Genomic DNA, 20,878 nt, shown 5'->3' with positions numbered 1-20,878 from the left:
TTAAGTTTGAAAGGAACAAATTGAAATATATGTTTAGACAACAATTTGCTGTTTGATAAAAAATTCTTCTTTTACTGGAGTTGGTGGAACTCTTCAGGAAAATTGAATGGAAGGGGAGAGGAAAAGGATATTGAAATAAATGAAAAGGAACTTAGGGGTGTCTACTGACCTTTAATGTAGAGACATGAATATGTAAATCATATGTAAATATGATTTGGTTGGGGTTGGTCCTGCTTTGGGCAGGGGGTTGGACTAGATGACCTCCTGAGGTCCCTTCCAACCCTAATCTTCTATGATTCTATATATTGATAGCTATTCACTCTGAAGTGTACCGTTTTATAACATATTTTTTTATTTTAAATTGTATGTAAGTATTAAAATATGTTTTTTCTTTTAAATGTGTTATTGTAAATGACAGATACTTTACATGCTTAAGGACTTTGTTGCAGTTGTCTCAACCAGAGTGCTCTCAATGTCACTGGCAGAATCTTTTGTTGCTTGGCTTGAAGGAAAATCTTTAGGGGAAAAATCTCCTTTTATCTGTTCAGGATATATAGTCCCTTTGTGCCCTTTTTTATAAAGATTATTTCAAAATCCAATTGTTACTTATCCATGAAATAGTGCCTTTGGTATTCTCATATATATTCCAAAGAGAGGCTAGAACACACATGCTGAGTATACATTTGTGCTGAAAGATCTTTGTTCTCACAGGAAGCCATATTATTACAACACATATAGAAAATGCTGGATAAGTATCCAATCATGTATCCATTGAAGTCAATAGGTATTGAGTTTAGCTATTCGCTTCTCTATGAGTAGATTGGGGTTAGGGTCCGAATGTGCTTTAATGGTAAAATATGTATTGTATGTTGGATTGGTGAATGTATTAAGGAAGACAATGAAGTCAGATTGGAATAATAGAAATCATAGATGGAAAAGCTCTATTAGGTCATGTATGTTTCCCTGCCAGAGCAAGATTTCTTCATGTGTCACATTCCAGAGTATCTTGATCACTTTACTTTTCGGTAAGACTTCGTCTACACTACAAAGTTTTTCCAGCATAGCTGTGCTGGCTAGGTCTGCTGGCTAGGAAAAAAAATCATACCCCTGGCCAATATAGCTATGCCAGCAAAAGCCCTGATGTAGATGCAACTTTACAAGCAGAAGAGTGCTTCTGTTGGTTTACATAATGTTGTTCGGGGAGGTGGTTTAGCTATACAGGCAGAACTCCTTCTATAGACTTCTACTGCATCTCTACTAGGGAGTTCTTTCAGTTGGTGTGGTTATACCAGTATTCAAGAACAAATACAGAAAATTTATAATAAAGCAACATGTTTATAGTTATTAATGAAGCCAGGGTCCTTTAGAATAATAATACCTAATTCTTGTATAGCATTTTTTATTGACAGATCTCAAAGCTATTGTGGCAAATACTCTGTAGTGTAGACAGCTCTAACTCTTACAACAAAGATTCTAACTTAGGATACTATTCCATAGTTGAATCAAAGTTATTGTTAAAAATTTTGCTTACATTCAGTGTGTATTTTCTTTTGCTTACGTTCATCACCATTTTTGTTTTTACATATTTCTTCTGGGACTACCATAAACACTTCTTTTCCTTTACTCTTAAAACCAATAAGATATTTGAATTTTTGTCAAAACACCTTAATTTTTTTCCAAACTATGCATATTTAAATATGTTTTTTTTTTTAAATTTTTAAACCATTCTTCCCTGGTGACTCCTCTCAAATCCTTTTTATATTTTTTATTGCTCTCTTCTGAATTCTTTCCAGTTTTTCAAATTCCTATATTAGGGCATTCAACACTGCATACAATATTCCAAATTGAATAAAAAACTATATCTAGCCTCATCCATTATACAAATAAAGAGATTGCAGGTGAGATGCCTTCAGTTCAATGAGATCTAGAAGATATAGCACTGAACTGGGACTTGGGAGATCTAAATTCTACCAATGGCCTTGTAGGCTACCCTGGGCAAAGTCACTTCACCTGTCTGTGTTTCAGGTCAGAATAATGCTAGTGACCTCCTTTGCAAAGTGCTTTGAGATCTACCAATTAAAAATGCTATATAAGAGTTAGGTATTATTATTCTAAAGGGCCCGCCTTCATTAATGACTAAAATACGTTGCTTTCTAATAAACTTTCTGTATTTGTTCTTGAATATACAAGAAAACTATCACTCATGCATGGAAAGTACATCTTACACTCACCCTATCTATTGCTTTGGTTGTTAAAAATGTAATGTGATTTTTAAGAAGTATACACCATAGCTTGGCCAAATTTAAAACCAGTTTACACTCAAAGACTTTTCTGAGCCACAGTCAAATTTCCTTTTAGAGCTGTTCCAAAAATAATCATGTTTTTGTATCTAGAAAAGTGTCCAGTTTTTTTTTCTCTCTCTCTCCTGCTCAAAAATGATTAAGCAAGTTTTCATCAAACTTCCAACAAAAAAGTCACCTTCAAGTGGAAACTAAGTTTAAAAAAATTCAGCATGAGGGTAAAAGCTTCATTGGGTGATGAATGCACACACAAGAAGAAGACAGTGTATGTAGAATGACAACATTTTTCTAACCTTAATAATAATGTTCCCTCCTACTGTAGGGTGCTAGATTGGGCCTCAGAAGACCAGAGTTTATTCCTGCATCTGCCCTTGGCCTAACAGATGACATGATGGGTGCCTCTTCCCTCCCTGTGCTTCAGTTTCCCCATGTGTAAAATGGAAATGATACTCATCTCCTTTGTAAAGCGTTTTGAGATCTACTGATGAAAATCACTAGTCAAGAGATAGATGGTTGTTAATAGCATTTATTAGTACAGGTAAAAGAAGCAGCACAGAATGCAACTCTGGGTCTGTTGTTTATTTTCTAAGCTTTCTGCACAATGATCATCAAAACAGGAGCAATGAGAGATCTGAACTGATGGCACTGATAACTCTTTCTGTCTTTAGGATCAGTTGGTTTATCAATTCTAGAGAACAGATGTTTTGATTAGGAACACGTAGGGTTTGGTTTGATAATGTCCACTATTTAAGATTTCACATCTGCTGCATTTTTAAATTAACATTTTTAGCTAGATAGACCTTCTGAATGGGAAGTAAAAAGGAGTCTCCGATCAGTTCAGGTCACTTTCAGTCTGTGCTGTGTGGGGGAAACTGAAACCTGATGGCACAGCCCACAAACTGGGTGAGGCCAGCCAGGGAAGTAGTGTGACCTGAAAGATGTGCTGATTCAGTACATCTCCGTGGTAACCTCTTGGCAGGATTTTATGGACCTGACCATAATAAATTAAAGCTATTTTCCTCATGTGGCGGCAGTACAGTAGCCTGTCTTCATTCAGGTGTGAATGCTCCATCTGTCGCGGCGGCCCGTGGAGGCACAAAAGAGAATATGATTGGTACCCCCTACCTCTGTAGGGATGAATTGAGGCCATTCTCCTTAGATGATTACACACTGTATGCAAACCTCTGCAATTATGTTTTATTTCCTGAATGGCTTTGAGCATACTGCAGAGTTAATGCCTGTTAGAGCAGGAGATCATAGGTTTGAAAGATCAGTTGTGTACGTGAATATGGGGCCAAACATTTCATCTGTACTTACGACATACAGACTAGATCTCCTTGGGAGGTAGTAGGCCATGTCCCAGGATGTGTCCCACATTGTCTAGTTTGTTATAAGTGCAAAAGAATTGAATAATTTGGGAGAAGTCTGTTTTTGTGATTATTCCCAGTCCAAATTATATGTGATCCAAAAGCCAAAACTTTTCGCTATGCTCGTTCTTCAGACCACAGTTCAAAAGGCAAAGTTTACCCCGTAAGAAATATGATTTTAGGCAACAAACGGAGAGGGGAGCCATGAAAATTTAGTTAAATGTAAATGTGTTAAATGATACATGAACTAGTCAGGTTTCCATGATTTATCAGTTTTAAACTTCGAAGACTCTGGTTAGCTTGCATTTTTAAAACTAATGAGTTTATCACAGCCAGTGGGAAAAATGGTTAAAGTATATCAGCTATAAATTGATACAAAGCACTGAAAGGGACATTAGCCTCTAATCAGATTCTAACAGTTCATTAAACCTGCCTTTTCTGAATCGCTCTTTGTCTTTTTTTTTTCATCCCCTTCTGCTAGTACCGCCTGCACAAGTAAGTCCCTTCCCTTTTTCATTCGGGTAAGACCTCCTTAGGGATATGAAGCAATATCAGCTCATCCTTCTTTGTCTACAAACTAAACAGCCTAAGGGATGCTTTATTACAGTATATTCCTGATCTTGCTGTAAAACTCAACTGTGTTTTTCATAAATCACAAAAGGGAAGGAACTTCCTAGCTAGTGGAATAAAAGCTTAGAGAGTTTGGAATGCCAAGCTGGCTTTCTTTGCTGCTCCACCCTAAACCACATCCAAACCACTGAAGTTAAGTGACGCCCTAGGACATGAGAGTCATTCCTGAGAAGTAAACAATACACCACCCTTGGAAGTATTCCTGGGAAAAGGAATTTTAAGTCTGGAACAATTTCACGGAGTTATTTTGTGGCATCAAAATCCTTCCTCTTTCCCCACCCTCCCTCCTGTTAAAAATCAAGATGTCCAAAGCTGATTAAAGAAATTATGTTAAAACACTATATTTTTAATTCTTTTGGTCTTCATTGTGTCCACCATTTAAAGCTTGCCATGCTATGGAGAGAGATCTTAGAAGGGAACAGCTGAACAACTCAGCTTGCCTTTTAAATGTCAGTTACTTTTGTAATTTATTGTAGTATATAAGATTATTAGTAGAAGATTAGAGGAAGTTTTGTTTAGCTTGTTGACTTTGGTGCCTATGGCATCATTTTATGTATAGTCAATTTCAGTGTCCACCCCCCCACCCTGATCCTGCAAGCTGCTGCATGTAGAGCCTCACTGAAGATAATGGGACCCTAAATGGGCTCATGGGTCGCACCTTGAGAACTGAGGTGTTAGTTTTCCTGTTTTAGTCTAAGTTTTTCTCTTTTAGTGTGAGTTATTTATGCAGCAACAAGGGAGGTAGAAATGTTTTTAAGACCCGACTTTTAGTATTGTCATGAAAACTGAGACTCTTGGGCAGGTGTAGTACTTAAAATACTTTTAAACACATTTTTCTGTTTTTTGCTTTATTTTTTAATTGACCAAATTTCATGTTCATAACAAAAGAATGGCCAAACCAACAGTCCGTTTAGCCCAGGATCCTGTATTCCGACAGTGGCCAATGCCAGGTGCTTCAAAGGGAATGAACGGAACAGAACAAGGGATCCATTCCCTGTTGCCCATTCCCAGCTTCTGGCAAGAGAGGCTAAGGACACTTCAGTGCATGCTTTTGTATCCCTGCCCATCCTGGCTAATAGCCGTTGATGAACCTATCCTCCATGAACTTATATAGTTCTTTTTTTAACCCTGTTATAGTCTTGGCCTTCACAACATCCTCTGGCAAAGGGTTCCACAGGTTGATTGTGCGTTGTGTGAAGAAGTACTTCCATTTATTCGTTTTAAACCTGTTGCCTCTTCATTTCATTTGGTGACCCCTAGTTTTTATGTTACGAGAAGGAGTAAATTACACTTCCTTATTTACTTTCTCCACACCAGTCATGATTTCCAAGCTGAAAAGTCCTAGTCTTATTAATCTCTCCTCATATGGAAGCTATTCCATTCCCCTAATCATTTTGTTGCTCTTTTCTATACCTTTTCCAATTTCAATATATCTTTTCTCAGATGGGTCAAGCCGATCTGCACATAGTATTCAAGGTGTGGGCATACCATAGATTTATAAGGAGGCAATATGATATTTTCTGTCTTATTATCCATCCCTTTCCTAATAGTGTTCTCTTAAGATCAATTTCTCTGTCAGGTCCATTTCCCCAAAAACTTTACAAAGGTAATCATGTGATTAAATTTGCTGTGCTTTTCTGGAGTTGTTTTCCCCCTCTTCTTTCCTCCCCCGAGGCTCACTATATTTGGGTTAGCACCAACTTTCACACATTTCAACTTGTGAAATAAAAAGAAATTATATGAAGAAATATGGTAGTGAACACGTGCTTTCAAAATGAATAAATGTACTGGACAGTATTATGCTGATGTGCTGCCAGCGGAATACATAGAAGGGTGACTCCTATTAGATTACATTATTGAGGAGTGAGGACTACTGGTTGCAGTGAGGGCTTAGATTCATGACTCCAGCATTCTGTTCCAGTCTCTGCCCCTCATTTGTTGTGTGACCTTGAGAAGGTTGCTTTTAACCTGTATGTGCCTTCATTGTTCAATTTGTAAAATAGTTGTAGCAATATTATGCTTGTGTATCTAAGAGAGATTGTACCTGACCCTCAGTGATGTAGAAGAGGATGGAGGAATTGTCTTCATCTACCCTGTTGTTTTCACTGGTGCAGCTTTTTACCCGTTGCTGTCAGGCTATACCCTAAAGGCACAGTGTAGTGCATATTTGTAAAAGTAGTTGAAATACTCATATGAAAGGTGCTAGAGAAATGCAGAGTATTTCTCTTTGAGACTTTATCCCTGAATATGATCTATGACCATTCACTTAACATTGCTGTCCTGTCACTCCAAAGGACACCATTCTCTTCTTTTGTTACATTAAAAATTGCTTATCATGAAAACAAAGCATTTGGGAATACAGTTGCTCAAATACTTGTGTACTTTCCCCCCCATCAGATCTAGGGCTTGTCTACACATGGAGTCATTCTGAAAGAGCTATTCAGAAATAGCTCTTCCTGAATAACTCCGTGTGGATCGATTTATCGATCTATCTTTCGATCTATCTAATCATCTATCAATCAAGTACTATTAATTATTTGATTTACCATAGTGCCTCAGAGCTATAGTTATGGACCAGGATCCCAATTTTCTAGGTGCTGTATAAACACAGAACAAAAAGAGCGTCCTTGCAGTCTATGTATAAAACAAGAGACAACACATGGGTACAGACAAATAGGTGGAGAGTACAATGAAACAATGGGGCAATATTGGTCAGCATGATAGGCAGTAGTCTCAGCACATCAACAACCTTCCCATTGTTAAGTTTTTTTGTAGGCATCATAGCAAAAGAGAGCTTTGAGGAGGGTTTTGAAGATGGATAATGAGTTAGTTTTGTGGATGTTTATGGGGAACTCCTCTCATGCATATGGGGCAGCATGGGAGAAAGCACAAAGGTGCTTGTTTAAAAATGTAACAAGTGGGTGTTGGAGGCTGGCATCAGGCTGGATTGGAGGTGAGCATTAATAGCTCAACAGTGAATGAAAGTTGATACATATATATCTGTCTGCGTTGAGTGAAGAAATAATTCAGAAAAATTCAGAATAATTCAGAAAATTGGTACCACAGAGGTTTAGTTTCCATACATATAGGTAACTGAGAGGATAATTGACAGTATTTTTAATACAATTAACAAGTTGATGGTAACTATGTACCAAACAACACTAATTTCTAAACTTTTGTGAGTGTTCATGTTTGGGTTTTAGCAAATTGATGTTCCGACATCCTCATTTTAATGAATTTATAGCAAAAATCAGGTAAAAAAATCTGGTAGTGCATCTGCAGCATTGTAGGTGAACTGATCCAAACATTTTTTTTCCTTTTAAGTTGACCCTTGCTTCTCTTTTTCTTCTTCTTCTTCCTCCTTAGGACATCAACACCTTTGAGAACAGAATGTTAATGCTTGATGGGATGCCGGCAGTCAGAGTCAAAACAGAACTGTTGGAATCTGAACAAGGGGTGAGTAGGATTTCCAGATAAATTCCCCCCTTTCCTCGTCAGTGTCTTGGTAATCATTTCCAGACTTTTTAGTTGACAGTTTCTCCCCAACATGGTGTGCTTTTCTTTCTGTTGTCTTCCTGAGGCTAGTTCTCTGGGAAACGCATCTATGAATTGCCAGTCTCATCCATTGGGAGTGGAGCACAATCTGTACTCTAAGAAGATATATTGAAACTTTCTGGAACTGTGTGGATCCTTGATTGGGTTTAGCTTGGCAAAAGTTTTGAAAGTACTGTTAAAAAAGAATAATAAATAAAAATTGTATGGAAAGTGTAATAGGCCATATTCTGCTCTCTGTTACTAATTACATTGTGTTGGCCATTATAGTGTATTTTGGGGAACTTGCCATGTAGCAGCTGTTCCATCACTCCTTCCTCTGTCCACCTGGCAAACCCCGTTCTCTTCATGCTAAACTGCTTCATTGTTCTGGTGGAACACAGCTGCTTTGAGAGATTATGATCATGGAGGAGGAGGTGATCTCTCAGGTAATTAAATCTGACCTCATGGAAGGCTTTGATTGTTGGGAGAGAGACATTGAACTGGATTTTGTATTCAGTGGAAAGCAAGTGCTGGATGCTAGTTTGTTTGTTACAATCACAGCAGCCGATGTTTCTAAACCGAAGGGCTACTGCATTTTGTACTGGAGCTTTTTCATCAAGGTGTGTTGCTTCTTTCTTGGATATGAGTTGCAAAAATTAAGCCTGGAAATCATGAATGCGTGGAGGACCATGGAGACACTGCATCTGATGATGGTGATAGGGTCTGCCATAAGACAGTATCCTATATGGGTATCCAGTAGTATTGAGGAGTCCAAAAGAATTCAAATTTTGCAGAGCAACTTAACCTTCTGAAGACTGATGCTCTCATTAGGCACCAGATTTAATAGAAGAGGTTATTTCATTGAGATTTAGTGATGGCTCTTAGCTGTTAGTACTTCAGCCTGTGTTTTTCCAGCTCCTCTCCCACTGGCTTCATTTAGATTTTGAACAATATGGGGAGGAAAGTTGAGGTTTATGGGGCTCCCTTTGAAGGATGTAGAAGTTGAAGAACAGTTGCCTAAAATGTCATCCTAGCTTCATTCTGAAAGAAAAGACACCATTTAAGAGAATTCTGATTAATCCATGCAGCTTTTTAAAGAGGACACAGGAGTGTGGAGGGTGAGAAAGCAACAAAACTAGGCCCTTTTTATGAACCATGGTGCTTTAAAGACAAACCCATTAGTGGTAATCTTTCTAATGTCTTCTGGATGTTTGGCATGATGCCCATATACATCATGAACCTTTCTTAATACTGACTAGAAGACAAACATATACATAGTAGAATATGTTTTAATAGAGAAAAGCAAATAATTATGCTGAGTACTGCATGTCCGTTTAATAAAAAAGGTTCCATATTTTAGTAAAGTGTGACTTGATACCAGGAGACCTACTTGGTGTCTTAGAAACTAGAAGGAAATGAACAATTCATTCAATTCCCTAATTTCCGTCATTCTTTTTTTTAATAAAATTTTATCAACTTTTGTATGTTCATAAAATGACATCATTGCTCTTTTTCCAATGATTAAGGCTTTGGACAAAGAACACAATTTAGTTCGAAAGTTTATGTATTTCACTGCTAATTGAAGCATGTGACATTATCTAGAGTACAGTCTGGACTTTCGAACAGTTGTGTCCCCTTAATTCTCCAACCTGGGGTGCCTCCTATATTGCTTTGCTGTAAGAACATCCACTCCTGGCCTGTTCACACACATCCTCTAGCATGTAAAGTCACTCCCAGCTATCTTTCATGAATGCTTTGCCCAGCTACTCATGAATTAAACTGCAGAGCAACACCAGCAAACTCACTAGTTCCAGAATTTTCCCCAGATATGTGCATCTTGTACTGTCCAGCACACTACTGAACAGTGCCAGGTCATATAAAGTCCGTCATTTCATCAAAAGAAAATGATACGCACCAGAATTGTTATCCCAAATGGAGTTTAACACACATTCTCATCCAAACACACTGGTTAAGATAAAACAATAAGATAAGTTTATTAACGACAGAAAGATCGATCTTAAGTGATTACATGTAACGAGGCATAAAAGTCAGGATTGGTTACAAAAGAAATAAAGAGTAAAACGCAAGCTAATACGTAACTTAACAAGCTGTGTGAACTTAAAAGCAAAAGTGTTTTGTCTCACCAGATGTTTACAATAGTTTGTACTGGCTGCAAAACCTTCCATACAGGACCATCCTTCCCCCAGTTCAGTGGTGGTTTCTTTTGTCATTTGAGCATTATAGCTGCCATGAGTGGAAAGGGAGGGATCGAGAGGTAATTTGTATTGTGTGTCCTCCGTTCTTATACCCTTCTACCCTCTTTGATAATTACATCCGGCTTGGGTTCAGGCAACAGGCAATCTGTTTATATAGAAACCTCCCAATGTGTCTTTGCCAACATATAAAGTACTCGCTCAAACCTTTCTTCCTGCCAAAGAATAGTCGTTTAAGTAGGTGATTGTCCAATGTATTATGCTAATACCTGATTGGGGGTGTCTTTGTCTCTGAAGAACTGGTTTGGAATTGCCTTTCTAACTCTGGAATATGTTACAGCAATGTTATACAGTGGAAACATATAACTTTACATACAAAGTTGATACACCTATTTTACCAGGACAATAATGTTCAGCAGATTATGATGTTTCAAATGATATCTCACAAGGCATACTTTGTACAAAATTAATCAGAGTCTTGTAACAGTGGTGAATATAATAGTATAGACCATCACAGAGCAGGAATCCAGAGAAATAAAGCACCTTTATGATTCTAGGGTCAATCAATAAATAGGCCATGAAAGTGATGATTTAGGCTGAATAGTAGTAAAAAAGTACTGACTGGAATCTGTTACACTGTGAAATAGTTTTAATTAATTAATTTGTATTGCAGTAATGTACAGAGGCCCCAATCAGGATCAGGACTCCATTGTGTTAGATGATGTAAAAACACACAGAAATACAGGGTTTTTACCCCCCAAAAATTTATCAATTAAGTCACCTTAAAAGAGTGGCAGAAACTCCCATCACTCAGGATGTTTAAAATCTAGACTAGACTAGACACAACACTGAAAACTGTACCAATAAAAACAATCCTGCATTGTTGATGGGATTAAATTAAAACTGGTGGGAAAAGAGGTGGTACAAGTATGAGCTATGGATTAGTAGAAGCTGAAAGAATGGGAGCATATGAGGAATGCAGAAGCTGGGGGAGGAAGAGAGCTTTAAAAGTCACTAGAGTTTTCCAGTCTGCTTTGGGTTTTGAGGGTTAAATTATGAATTTTAGGTTCCAGAGTAAGCCAGAAGATTATTTAAAAACAATCTTTTGTTTAAAAAAAAAAAAAAAAAAAATTATGAGTTGCTGCATGAATCAGTTAATGGTGTCTGACTACTGGTTAGCTTAAAGGCTCTCATCCTGTTTGTTGAAGATATTGCTTTCCATAGACTTGCACAACACAAATATGAAATTTTGTCCCCCAATATGCCAGCTGCAATGATACTACAGATAACCTGAGTATGTAAGCCTCTCAAAATCAGCGTGGAAAATAGTGTTAATCTGATGCTGTATTAATTTCTGTGCCTTCTGAGAACTGTGTGTTGGAAAATGTATCACATTTAAATCAATCAAAATACACACAATTTAAGTTGGAACCCATATCTTGACTTCAATTCCACTTTTAGAAGTAGATTTTTATGTGGCCTTGTCTTCTCTGCAGGGTTAGCTTGAGTTACCTACATGTGAGTTAATTCATCTTCAGTTAGCCTAGATCACATAAGAGTGGTCACACTGCAAAATAATACTCGAGCTGCACAGAATTATTGTATTAGCAATGCTTTAGTATTTATTGTATTAGTAGTGCTTCCCTACTGAATTAGTAGCTTCAGCAAAACTTGAAGTCATCCTACCCCAGCCCTCCCTAACAGGCTAGCTAACTTGAGTTTAAAGCACCATTTAACTTGAGCTAAATATGTAGACTGGAGTTAGGTTATGGACAACACTCGAGTTATATCTCGTGCTAACACTGCAGTGAAGACAAGATCTGGGAGATGGAGATCACTAGACAAATACGGAATAGAAGTAGGGAAATGAATGGATTTCCAATTTGCTTTGAGAAATGTTAAGCAGTTGCACTTTGAAAAGCTTTACTGATTTAGTGTAAATTTATAATTTTAGGAAAGCACCAGAATTAGTGCGAGTGGATGCTTATTTTTCCGGTGAAATGCTATGCTTAATTTTACATGGGAGATTTAGTGCAGACTGTTGTATGAGGTCTCAAGAAGACACAGTGCTGCTTTAATGGCTTAATCATAAGTGAAGAAAAGGCGTTACACAAAAGCTACTGCTTTGCCCTTTAACAAAGCTTTATTATTACCTCTCCTCCTGTGGAACAGGAGCTAGCATTGCTAATAAATTGGCAGAATTACCTTAGAAATCTGAATTTGCTTATCATTTAATATTCTCTGGTGTTGTACTGTTTGAGATCTTGTGAACTGCAGTAAAATCTTTGTATGCAGTATCCAGCTTCAGAGAGAAACATAAAAAGCAACCCAACTTTACAGGAAAAGATGAGGTATTTCAGCAGGAAAAATGTTACGTTCATGCTGTAGCAAGAAGTATTTTGAAAAACAAATACCCTGCACTAAGGAAACGTGCAAGTTAGATTCATTTTAGTGACAACAGAGAATTGCCAATGAATTCAGTTACCGAAATAATGTTCAACAATGGGCTAAAATGTAAAGTGCTAAGTGGCTTGAATACGAAGTTATAAAAGCCCTAATACATATTGCAGTTTATAAGGCTCACATCCTGAAAACATTTAAGAACATGCATAACTGTACTCATATAAGTTAAGTTACACATTTGCTTAAGTGTTTGGAGGCCCTAGTTTTGCTAAAAGGATTTTAGTTTTTTGCATTTGTTTAAATGCAAAATTTGAAACATATGCATCACAAATTAAATGAGGCATGGAAGCTATGTAACATTACCTAATTGATCTGAATCACTTTGGTAACATGTATCAGATGTACCCAGTGGCAACTGTTTTATATGGATATATTTGAAAACCCAAACCAAAATATTGGGGGCAATATATATTATTCGTCCTTTCTTGCTGGAATAGGTGTAAAGGAGTGCCACACCACTGTTTTTCAGAGACATAAAATAAAGTGCTCTCAGTTCTCAACAGGTTTCAAATCTTTAATCTCCTCCATCCTCACCACCTCACTCTCTTTCCTCAAATCTCTCCTCAAAGATCATTTCTTTCAGCCTGAATTCACACCCTAATTTCTGCTTTCTCCATTTCCATTCCCATTGCTGACCGTCACTGGATGTTGAAAAGAATGACTACAATGATAAAACCTACTAAAAGGCTAATATTGCTTTCGTAAGTGTATTTCCCTTCTTGCCATATGATCTTCTCATCTTAATATATGTCACACGCACCTATGATGTTATATACACATAATAACAAATGTGATCATTCTACAGGGTAATTACAATAGTTGCCTCACCATGACAGAAGTGCTATATAGTTCCAGAGGCACAGCCTTTGTGGCAAAAAGAATGCTTTAAACAAAACAACCCTTTTCAATTCAAAGATCTCCAAAATGCATATTGAATCATAGTTTGAGATAGTCTTGATAGCAATGACTGCTGTTAGGTTACCTTGGGAATCATACAGCCTGCAATCTAGCCTTCTAAATATAATTCAGAGATTCCAAGGCCAGGGGGACCATTGTGATCATATAGTCTGACCATCTGTATACCACAGACGCTAGAATTTTCCGTCAAAAAATTCCTAAAGTATATCTTTTAGAAAAAATCAGATCTTGATTTAGAAATTGCCCGTGATGGAAAATCCACCGTGACCCTTGGTAAGTTGTTTCAGTGGTTAATTACCCTCACTGTTAAAAATGTATGACTCACTTCCAGTCTGAATTTATCTGTCTTCAACTTCCAGCCATTGTATTGTTATACCTTGCTCTGCTAGATTGGAAAGCCTATTAGATATTTGTCCCCCATGTAGATTCTTATAGACTGTAATCAAGTCACCCTTTAACCTTCTCTTTGTTAAGCTAAATAGATTGAGCTCTTTTAGTCTATCACTATAAGGCATGTTTTCTATTATTTTTAATTATTCTTGTGGCTCTTCTCTGAATCCTCTCTAATTTATTTCTATCCTTCTTGAATTATGGGCACCAGAACTGGACACTGTATTCCAGGAGCAGCCACAGCAATGCCAAATATAGAGATAAAATAATCTCTCTACTCCTGCTTGAGACACCCCTGTTTATGCACCCCAGGATTGCATTAGCGCTTTGGGCCACAGCATCACATTGGGGGCTCATGTTCAGCTGATTATCCGCCACGACCATCAAATCTTTTTCAGTGTCACTGCTTCCCAGTTTCTGCCTAGAGTCTGGGCTAGAGTGTATTGAAAGAAAGAAAGATCGAAAGAAGAGGGATCATTCTATTCATAACTCTCTCTTCCCCCACCAGCCTGGTATTCCATTTTATTTCAAAAAATTTAAAGTTGATAGCACGTCTATATGTGTAGATAGCAGCACCAGCTCTTTATTCTGATGGTGGAGTGCAGTGTGGGGTCTTTTTCTTTGCTCTATATCTCATTTTTGGGACTAAAAACGTTTATGTATCTAAGCTAATATTGAAAGTGAGAGAAAATAGGCTGAACTATTAATTATTGTTGAAATAGCAACCTGGTAGGTTCAAAGTGACTGAATACTCTCATGTCATGTTTGACTTTCCAATCAGATTTCCTTTTGTGGTTTATATGGCACAACTTTTTTAATGCCATGTAACTGATTTTAATGTCGTGTAGCGATCCCTTTCTGGGCACTCCGGGTGTCTCAGTTCGCCCCTGGTCAGGGGGATTCCTTGATTTAGTGTTTTTCTTTCTCTAGACCTACAAGCATGTCATTGCCTTCAGGCAGCTTTCCTGAAGCAGAGCTATTGCCACTCTGCTGTCTCAAGCCTTTCTGCCTCTATTCCCTTTGATGCTTTCTTTTATATTAGGCTTGGTTCCTCTGAGTGCCTGCCTCCATGATTGGCAACTCTGGAGCTGTGTGCGGCCGTGGCTGGTCTCTTGCTTGCCTGTAGGTAGGAAAGGCTCCCCTCCCCCACTGCCTAAGTTCTGAATGGGGTTTATGGACCCCATTACAGTAAGTTCTCTAGGTTGCTAGGAAAAAAAATCGCTGCCATTTTTTATTTATAATTTGTCACTCTCTCTTCCAGCCAGATAGAAAATGGTGTTCCTTTTTTGTTGTTGAAATAATATGGCAGGTTTAGCAAGGGTGATATGGCTACTTCACAAACAGGGTACTCACCAACATATTGGCATTGTGTGTATCCTGCCATCCTGTACAGAAAACTGTCATATTTTTACTTTTTGTCATTTTCTTTCTGCCATACTTCCAGGAGTACCAATAAAATACTGGAAATGCTATTATGTTTTATTTATATGTTTTATTAAAATACTGATACTATTATAATTATAATTCATTATTCATTTACACAGAACCACACATTTACATGCTCTTTCATAAACAGAGCAAACCCTGCTCTCGAAAGCCATTTAAGGTCCTGCTCCAGAACGCCCTTACTGTTGAGCATTTTTCTAACTCCAATGGAAGTCAATCAGACTGTAGACCTGATTCAGGACAGCAGTCATATTAAGAGTTTGCAGGTTCAGGCCCTAATATAGTATATAAGAGTGATGCACTCAAGACTAATATAAAAGTGATAGCTTAGAGAGGCTAGTCACTATAATCACTGGATATGCATCTGCCTATGTCCAGATCCTGTTGGCCTTGAAGTCAATGGGATCCTACATTAATTTCACTGGGATCAGATGCAGGCCCCTGTCACCGTGCCTCAGTGGGTCGCAGGTGGGGATGCCAGATTCAGGACAGATTGCTGAGAAATAGGGCAGGCTCACCCCAAACTGGTGGTTATTCTCTCATTAGATAATACCAAGCCAGTAACCAAAGAAACTTACGTCTCACTACACAAGTTAACAAGAAGTAAAAAAATGTAGTCTCCTTAGGCCTTTGCTTCTCCACCCAGAGAGTAGACTTTATTGTAAGTGGTTATTGAAAACCAATTTCATCAAACAGAGGGGGATTCTGTTCTTGAAAGATCAGCCACATAGCCAGGTTAGTATATAACTCAGATCTTACCCAATAATCATGCTGTTGCCAATCCTTTAGTAACTAAAATCTAAAGGTTTATTTATAAGAGAAAAGAAGAAGAGAGTTAAAATGGTTACTAGATCTTATACATACAATCATTGAAAGCTCTTATGGCAGGTTTGTAGCAGTGATGTTACAGACTGCTGTTTTGTGAAGTCTCTGGTAACTTCCAAAAGATTGGAAGATCCTTTGTCCATAGATTTGAATGCTCCTTTTAGTTGTATAGTCCAGAGTATCAGAACAGGAAAGAGGGAACATGGAAATGATCGAGTGTCTTTTATATCCTTGGCCATGTGCTTGGAATTTTATTGTCCCAAAACCAAAGCTCACATCACAGTTTTTGGAAACTTACAGGCACGATCTTGAGTCCAGGGTCACATGAACATGTTCTTACATGGCTTGCTGACTCACAAGGGCAGCCATTGGCCACTTGGAGGCTAAGGCATCTGCAGGAAGAGCCATCTGGTTTCCTCTATGGCCCATTGTTGGAGTTAAGTATCTTTGATGGGCCAGCAAGCTTGAATAGTCCATTTACAATGGCTGGCTAGACTGGATGTAAACTGCCCTGTTAGTGTTACCCTAGGAGCAAACACATTTGAAGTACAAGTACATAGTCAATATTCATAACTTCAGATACAAAGATGATCATCGGCAATCCCTTGAGTAGAGGATGACCTCTTTCATGAGTTTTATTTTATATGGGTCCTTTGGTGACTGAAGAGTCCAATACTTGAGCCACAGACTTGTTGGCAGAGATTGCAGTTGGTGTTGGAAGGCAGGGTTGGGCCATCATTTCTGATGTTTTTCTGTGACGAGTGTGAGACGATTTTAATCAAAAATGGTTGTTCCTTCTCTGAGTAGACTTTGCCAGTTAGCCCTGTCTTGGGCTACTGTCTCCCAGTGTGTGATGTCGATGCCACATCTCTTGATGTTTGTCTTGAGGGTATCTTTGAAGCGTTTCTTTTGGCCTCCCCATTTCCTTTCTCCTTTGGTGTCTTGGACATACAGCAATTGTTTTGGTAGGTGTGCATCAGGCATGCGCACACAGTGCCCGCTCCACCTCAGCTGGTACTGGATAATCAGGGCCTCAGAACTGAAGATGTTGGCTTCTATGAGGACACTGACGTTAGTACGGCGATCCTCTCACTTTATGTTGAGGAACTTCTGGAGAAAGTGCTGGTGCTAGCGTTCCAGGTTTTTCAGGTGTTTTCTGTAGGACACAGCCTACAGCCATAGTCTCACAGCCATAGAGGAGAGTTGGGATTACCACCACTTTATAAACTAAAACGTTAGTGTGTGTTCTGATGTCATGGTTTTTGAACACTCAGTGGGACAGTCTGCGAAAGGGATGGCTGGCACAACCGATTCTGTGCTGAATCTCAACGTCTGTGTTTGCCCTCTGTGAAGGATGGCTGCCAAAGTAGGCAAAGTCTTCTACATTTTCCAGTTCCTCTCTTACAATGCAGATCTTCCTTGCTGGGTCTGATCATTGAGGCTGATGGAGACCTTTTATTTTCCCAATATTCAGGTTTAGCCCTAAACTTTTGTAGGCTTCTGAGAAGTAGTTGAGAACTGTTTGTAGATCCTCCTTTGAATGTGCAACTACAGCACAGTCATCTGCGTTCTGGTGTTCAGTTATCATTGCCGATGTTACTTTAGTTCTAGCACGGAGACGAGAGAAGTTAAAGAGGTTGCCATCAGTCCGATACTGAATGCCAATGCCCTGTGGCAGATGGTCTTGGGATTAGCATTTTCATAGCTGCTAGGAAAATGGGGAAGAGAGAGGGTGCCAGTACACAACCTTGATTTATGCCAGTTTGAAGGCAATGGACTCAGAGGTAGAGCCATTGCACAGGATGGAGGCAGTCATGCGGTCCTGGAAGAGTCTTACAATGTTGGTAAATTTGCTTCGGCAACCAAACTTTGCCATGATTTTCCACAGTCTCACGGTTGACAGATTCAGACACTTCGGTCAGATCAATAAAAGCCATATACAGCTCCTGGTGTTCTTGACATTTTTCCTGGATCTGTCTAGCTGTGAAAATCATGTCAGTGGTGCCTTGTAGTGGTCTGTAGCCACATTGGGACTCTGGGAGTACTTCCTCTCCTTGAGGGAGCAGACAATTCAATCAGATTCTAGCACAAATCTTGCCAGTAATGGAGAGGAGGGCAATGCCTCTATAGTTTCCACAGTCAGCCCTATCTCCCTTGTTAAAAATGGTGACCATGTTAGCGTTGCATAAGTCAGCGATGATTTCTTCAGTGCTCCAGATTTTGAAGAACAGCAAATGAAGCTTGTTTGTCAGTTTTTCTCCCCCAGCTTTCAGTACTTCAGCTGGTATGCTATCAGGACCTGATGATTTATTGTTCTTCATTGCTTAATTGCTTTATGAACCTCCTCAGGTGTTGGTTTTAGTCAGACTTGGCAAATGATGACTTTCCCTTGACACCTTACATGACATACTTTGTACAAAATTTGTTGCGATTGTAGAACAGTGGTAGCAACAATGATACAAATAGTCTCTTTCAATCCTACAGCATCACAGCTCCTAACATATGAACATGCCCAGTCTTCTTGCAACTTTTAATTATAAGAATTTTGCTTTCCTAATTGTAGAATGGGTCTGTACGTACAATCACTTTGTCAAGTTAGACAAGTTTACAGGTATAAAAAAAGCAGGTGGGATATTGTATACTGTAACATACATCATGTTGTCCAGAATTTCCACTAACCATAGGACCTGAGATCCTCTGAGACGTAATTTACAGACTATCTGCCATTGTTCACCTTTCCAAGGCAGCTGAATCAGCTGCTGTGAAACATTTCAGAGAACATGATCCCCATTCCTGTGATTGAGTTTGGATCTGTGTAACTGGCTAAAAGTATGCTTAGATGCATTCTGATGGGTTTCTTTCAAATACCTGCAATAATAATAGTTGTTGTTGTTGTTATTTTTTATTATTTATTTTGTGCACCAGGCATATATGGCAAACTATAAAACACACAGAAAGACAAGGTCCCTTCCCCAAGCAGCTCACAGTCTTAATGTAGATTAGTACGGCAGGAAAAAGTGACCAGTACAAATGTAAGAAGGCAAAGTGGCATCACCGGAGAGGGGTTCAATGGAGGAAGACTTCACATAAGTAATGGGCTTTATGGATAGAATTGAAGGAGAAGGATAGTGTGTGTTGCATAGGAGCTGGGTGGGCTATTCCATGCATTCGGGGTGCCATTATACAGCTGTTTAGTTGATTTCTAGTTAGTGTCACGATACTGTCATAAAATGACTTTGGAACCCTCATCTACTAGAACTGATTTTGACTTTCTGGGCAGGAAAAAAACCCCAAACCAAAACATTTCTGCCTAAAATTAAAAAATGTTGATTTTGGAAATGTCACTGCAGTCCCTCATGGGAGTTTCAGTTCAAGTGACTTGCATCCCAATTCTCTGCTGTGGATCTGGCTCCCTGGCCAGACTACATGTTGCATGATGAACTTCAGTCCACTGAGCTGCCAAATTATATCATGGGAGATGTGGTGTGGCTGGGGAGCACAGGGCATAGAGGAGAATGGGGGCATAAGGCACGGGAACTACAACTCTCAGGGGGCACTGTGGCAGCATTTCTGAATCACTCTTTTTAGCTGCAAACATCTGGGTTTCTGAGTGTCTGGTTTTTGTATGAAATGTAAAAATGTTCTGTAGAAAGGAGACACCTTGTAGAAAATTGTTTAGTTTGAAGACATAATTTTCCATCAAAACAGAATAGAAAACAAAATAGGAAATTTTCAATCAGCCCTAACAGCTATACATTTCTGGTCTTTGATATCTGCCCGACATGAGGCTGTACGATACGTTAATGAATGTAATACATTCACTGAGCCATTTGAACATATTATATAGCAATATAATCTGTTACAGTTCCACTGTCAGTGAAAATAGATTTCCAATATAATGCAGTTTGCAATTGTTGATGCCAATAATTCCTTTTCATATTGGAATAAAAAATTGGGTACCCATCCTATTGTGTGTATGATGCTACAGTCGACATCCCAACTTTAGTTCAGTTTACAGCAAGGTGAAATAAAATTAAATTGATTCAAACTGAGTGCAGAATCTGTAGAAGTAGTTTTTATATGACCAAAATTGGTCCCATATATACGTCAACAATCAAGCATGCCTGATTCAGGTGGAACTGATTTCTCACACTTCGTTGAGGTTTCTCTGTCAAGGGTGGAGCAAGTTGATAGGCGGCAGTGTGAGGACGTTTGAGGCTTGCACAGCTACTGCCCTTGTTGTGTGTGTTTGATAGGTAAACTGAGAGCTTTGTTTTCCATGGCTGCTGTTCTGGCCCATTTCTTGAGCACTTCTCTGATGTTAAATAAAAATAGATTGTGTGTAAATGGGAAGGAGCTGAAGAAAAGTTGATTAATATTTAAATAAGAAAATTGGGGATACAAGCAGAGTTAGGATAGGGAAAATTGGAGGAAGTAGATGTGATGTCACAAGTAAGTGAAATCGTCTGTTTTACATGCTTCAGGTTAGTCACTGTATTACGAATCAGACAGAAAGTCTGTATTTTGAGCAGGAAAACATGGCAGTGCAGTTAGAAAATTGAATAGTGAGTCAAAACACCGGGCTTCATTTCCTATGCTTGCCACTGACTTGCTGTGTAAATGTGGTCACAAACAAATGAACTCTGTGTCTCTTTCCCCTTTTGTAAACTGGCAATATTATACTTACCCACTTTTGTAAAGCACTTTGAGATCTGAAGATGAAAAGTGCTCTACAAGTACAAATTGTTTTATTATATACAATGCAGCTTAACAGAAATAAAACAAATATAAA

The 20,878-nt window shown here is 38.6% G+C and overlaps 1 protein-coding gene across 4 annotated transcripts in view; it reads left to right on the top strand.

The window, feature by feature from the left end:
* The window catches only part of KLF12 (KLF transcription factor 12), a 289,627-nt gene that overhangs the window by 113,066 nt on the left and 155,683 nt on the right, over window positions 1–20,878 (top strand). For all 4 annotated transcript variants that reach the window (XM_067563230.1, XM_067563231.1, XM_067563228.1 and 1 more), the window contains exon 3: window positions 7,664–7,753. In XM_067563230.1, coding sequence (XP_067419331.1) covers window positions 7,664–7,753 — 90 coding nt within the window. The remainder of the gene's footprint in view (window positions 1–7,663; window positions 7,754–20,878) is intronic.

The sequence above is a fragment of the Emydura macquarii genome, unplaced genomic scaffold, assembly GCF_026122565.2.
Source record: "Emydura macquarii macquarii isolate MOO-44397 ecotype Brisbane River unplaced genomic scaffold, CSIRO-AGI_Emac_v2 contig_2473, whole genome shotgun sequence".
NCBI classification, from domain to species: Eukaryota; Metazoa; Chordata; order Testudines; family Chelidae; genus Emydura; species Emydura macquarii.
This window is presented reverse-complemented; position numbering and strand designations above follow the sequence as displayed.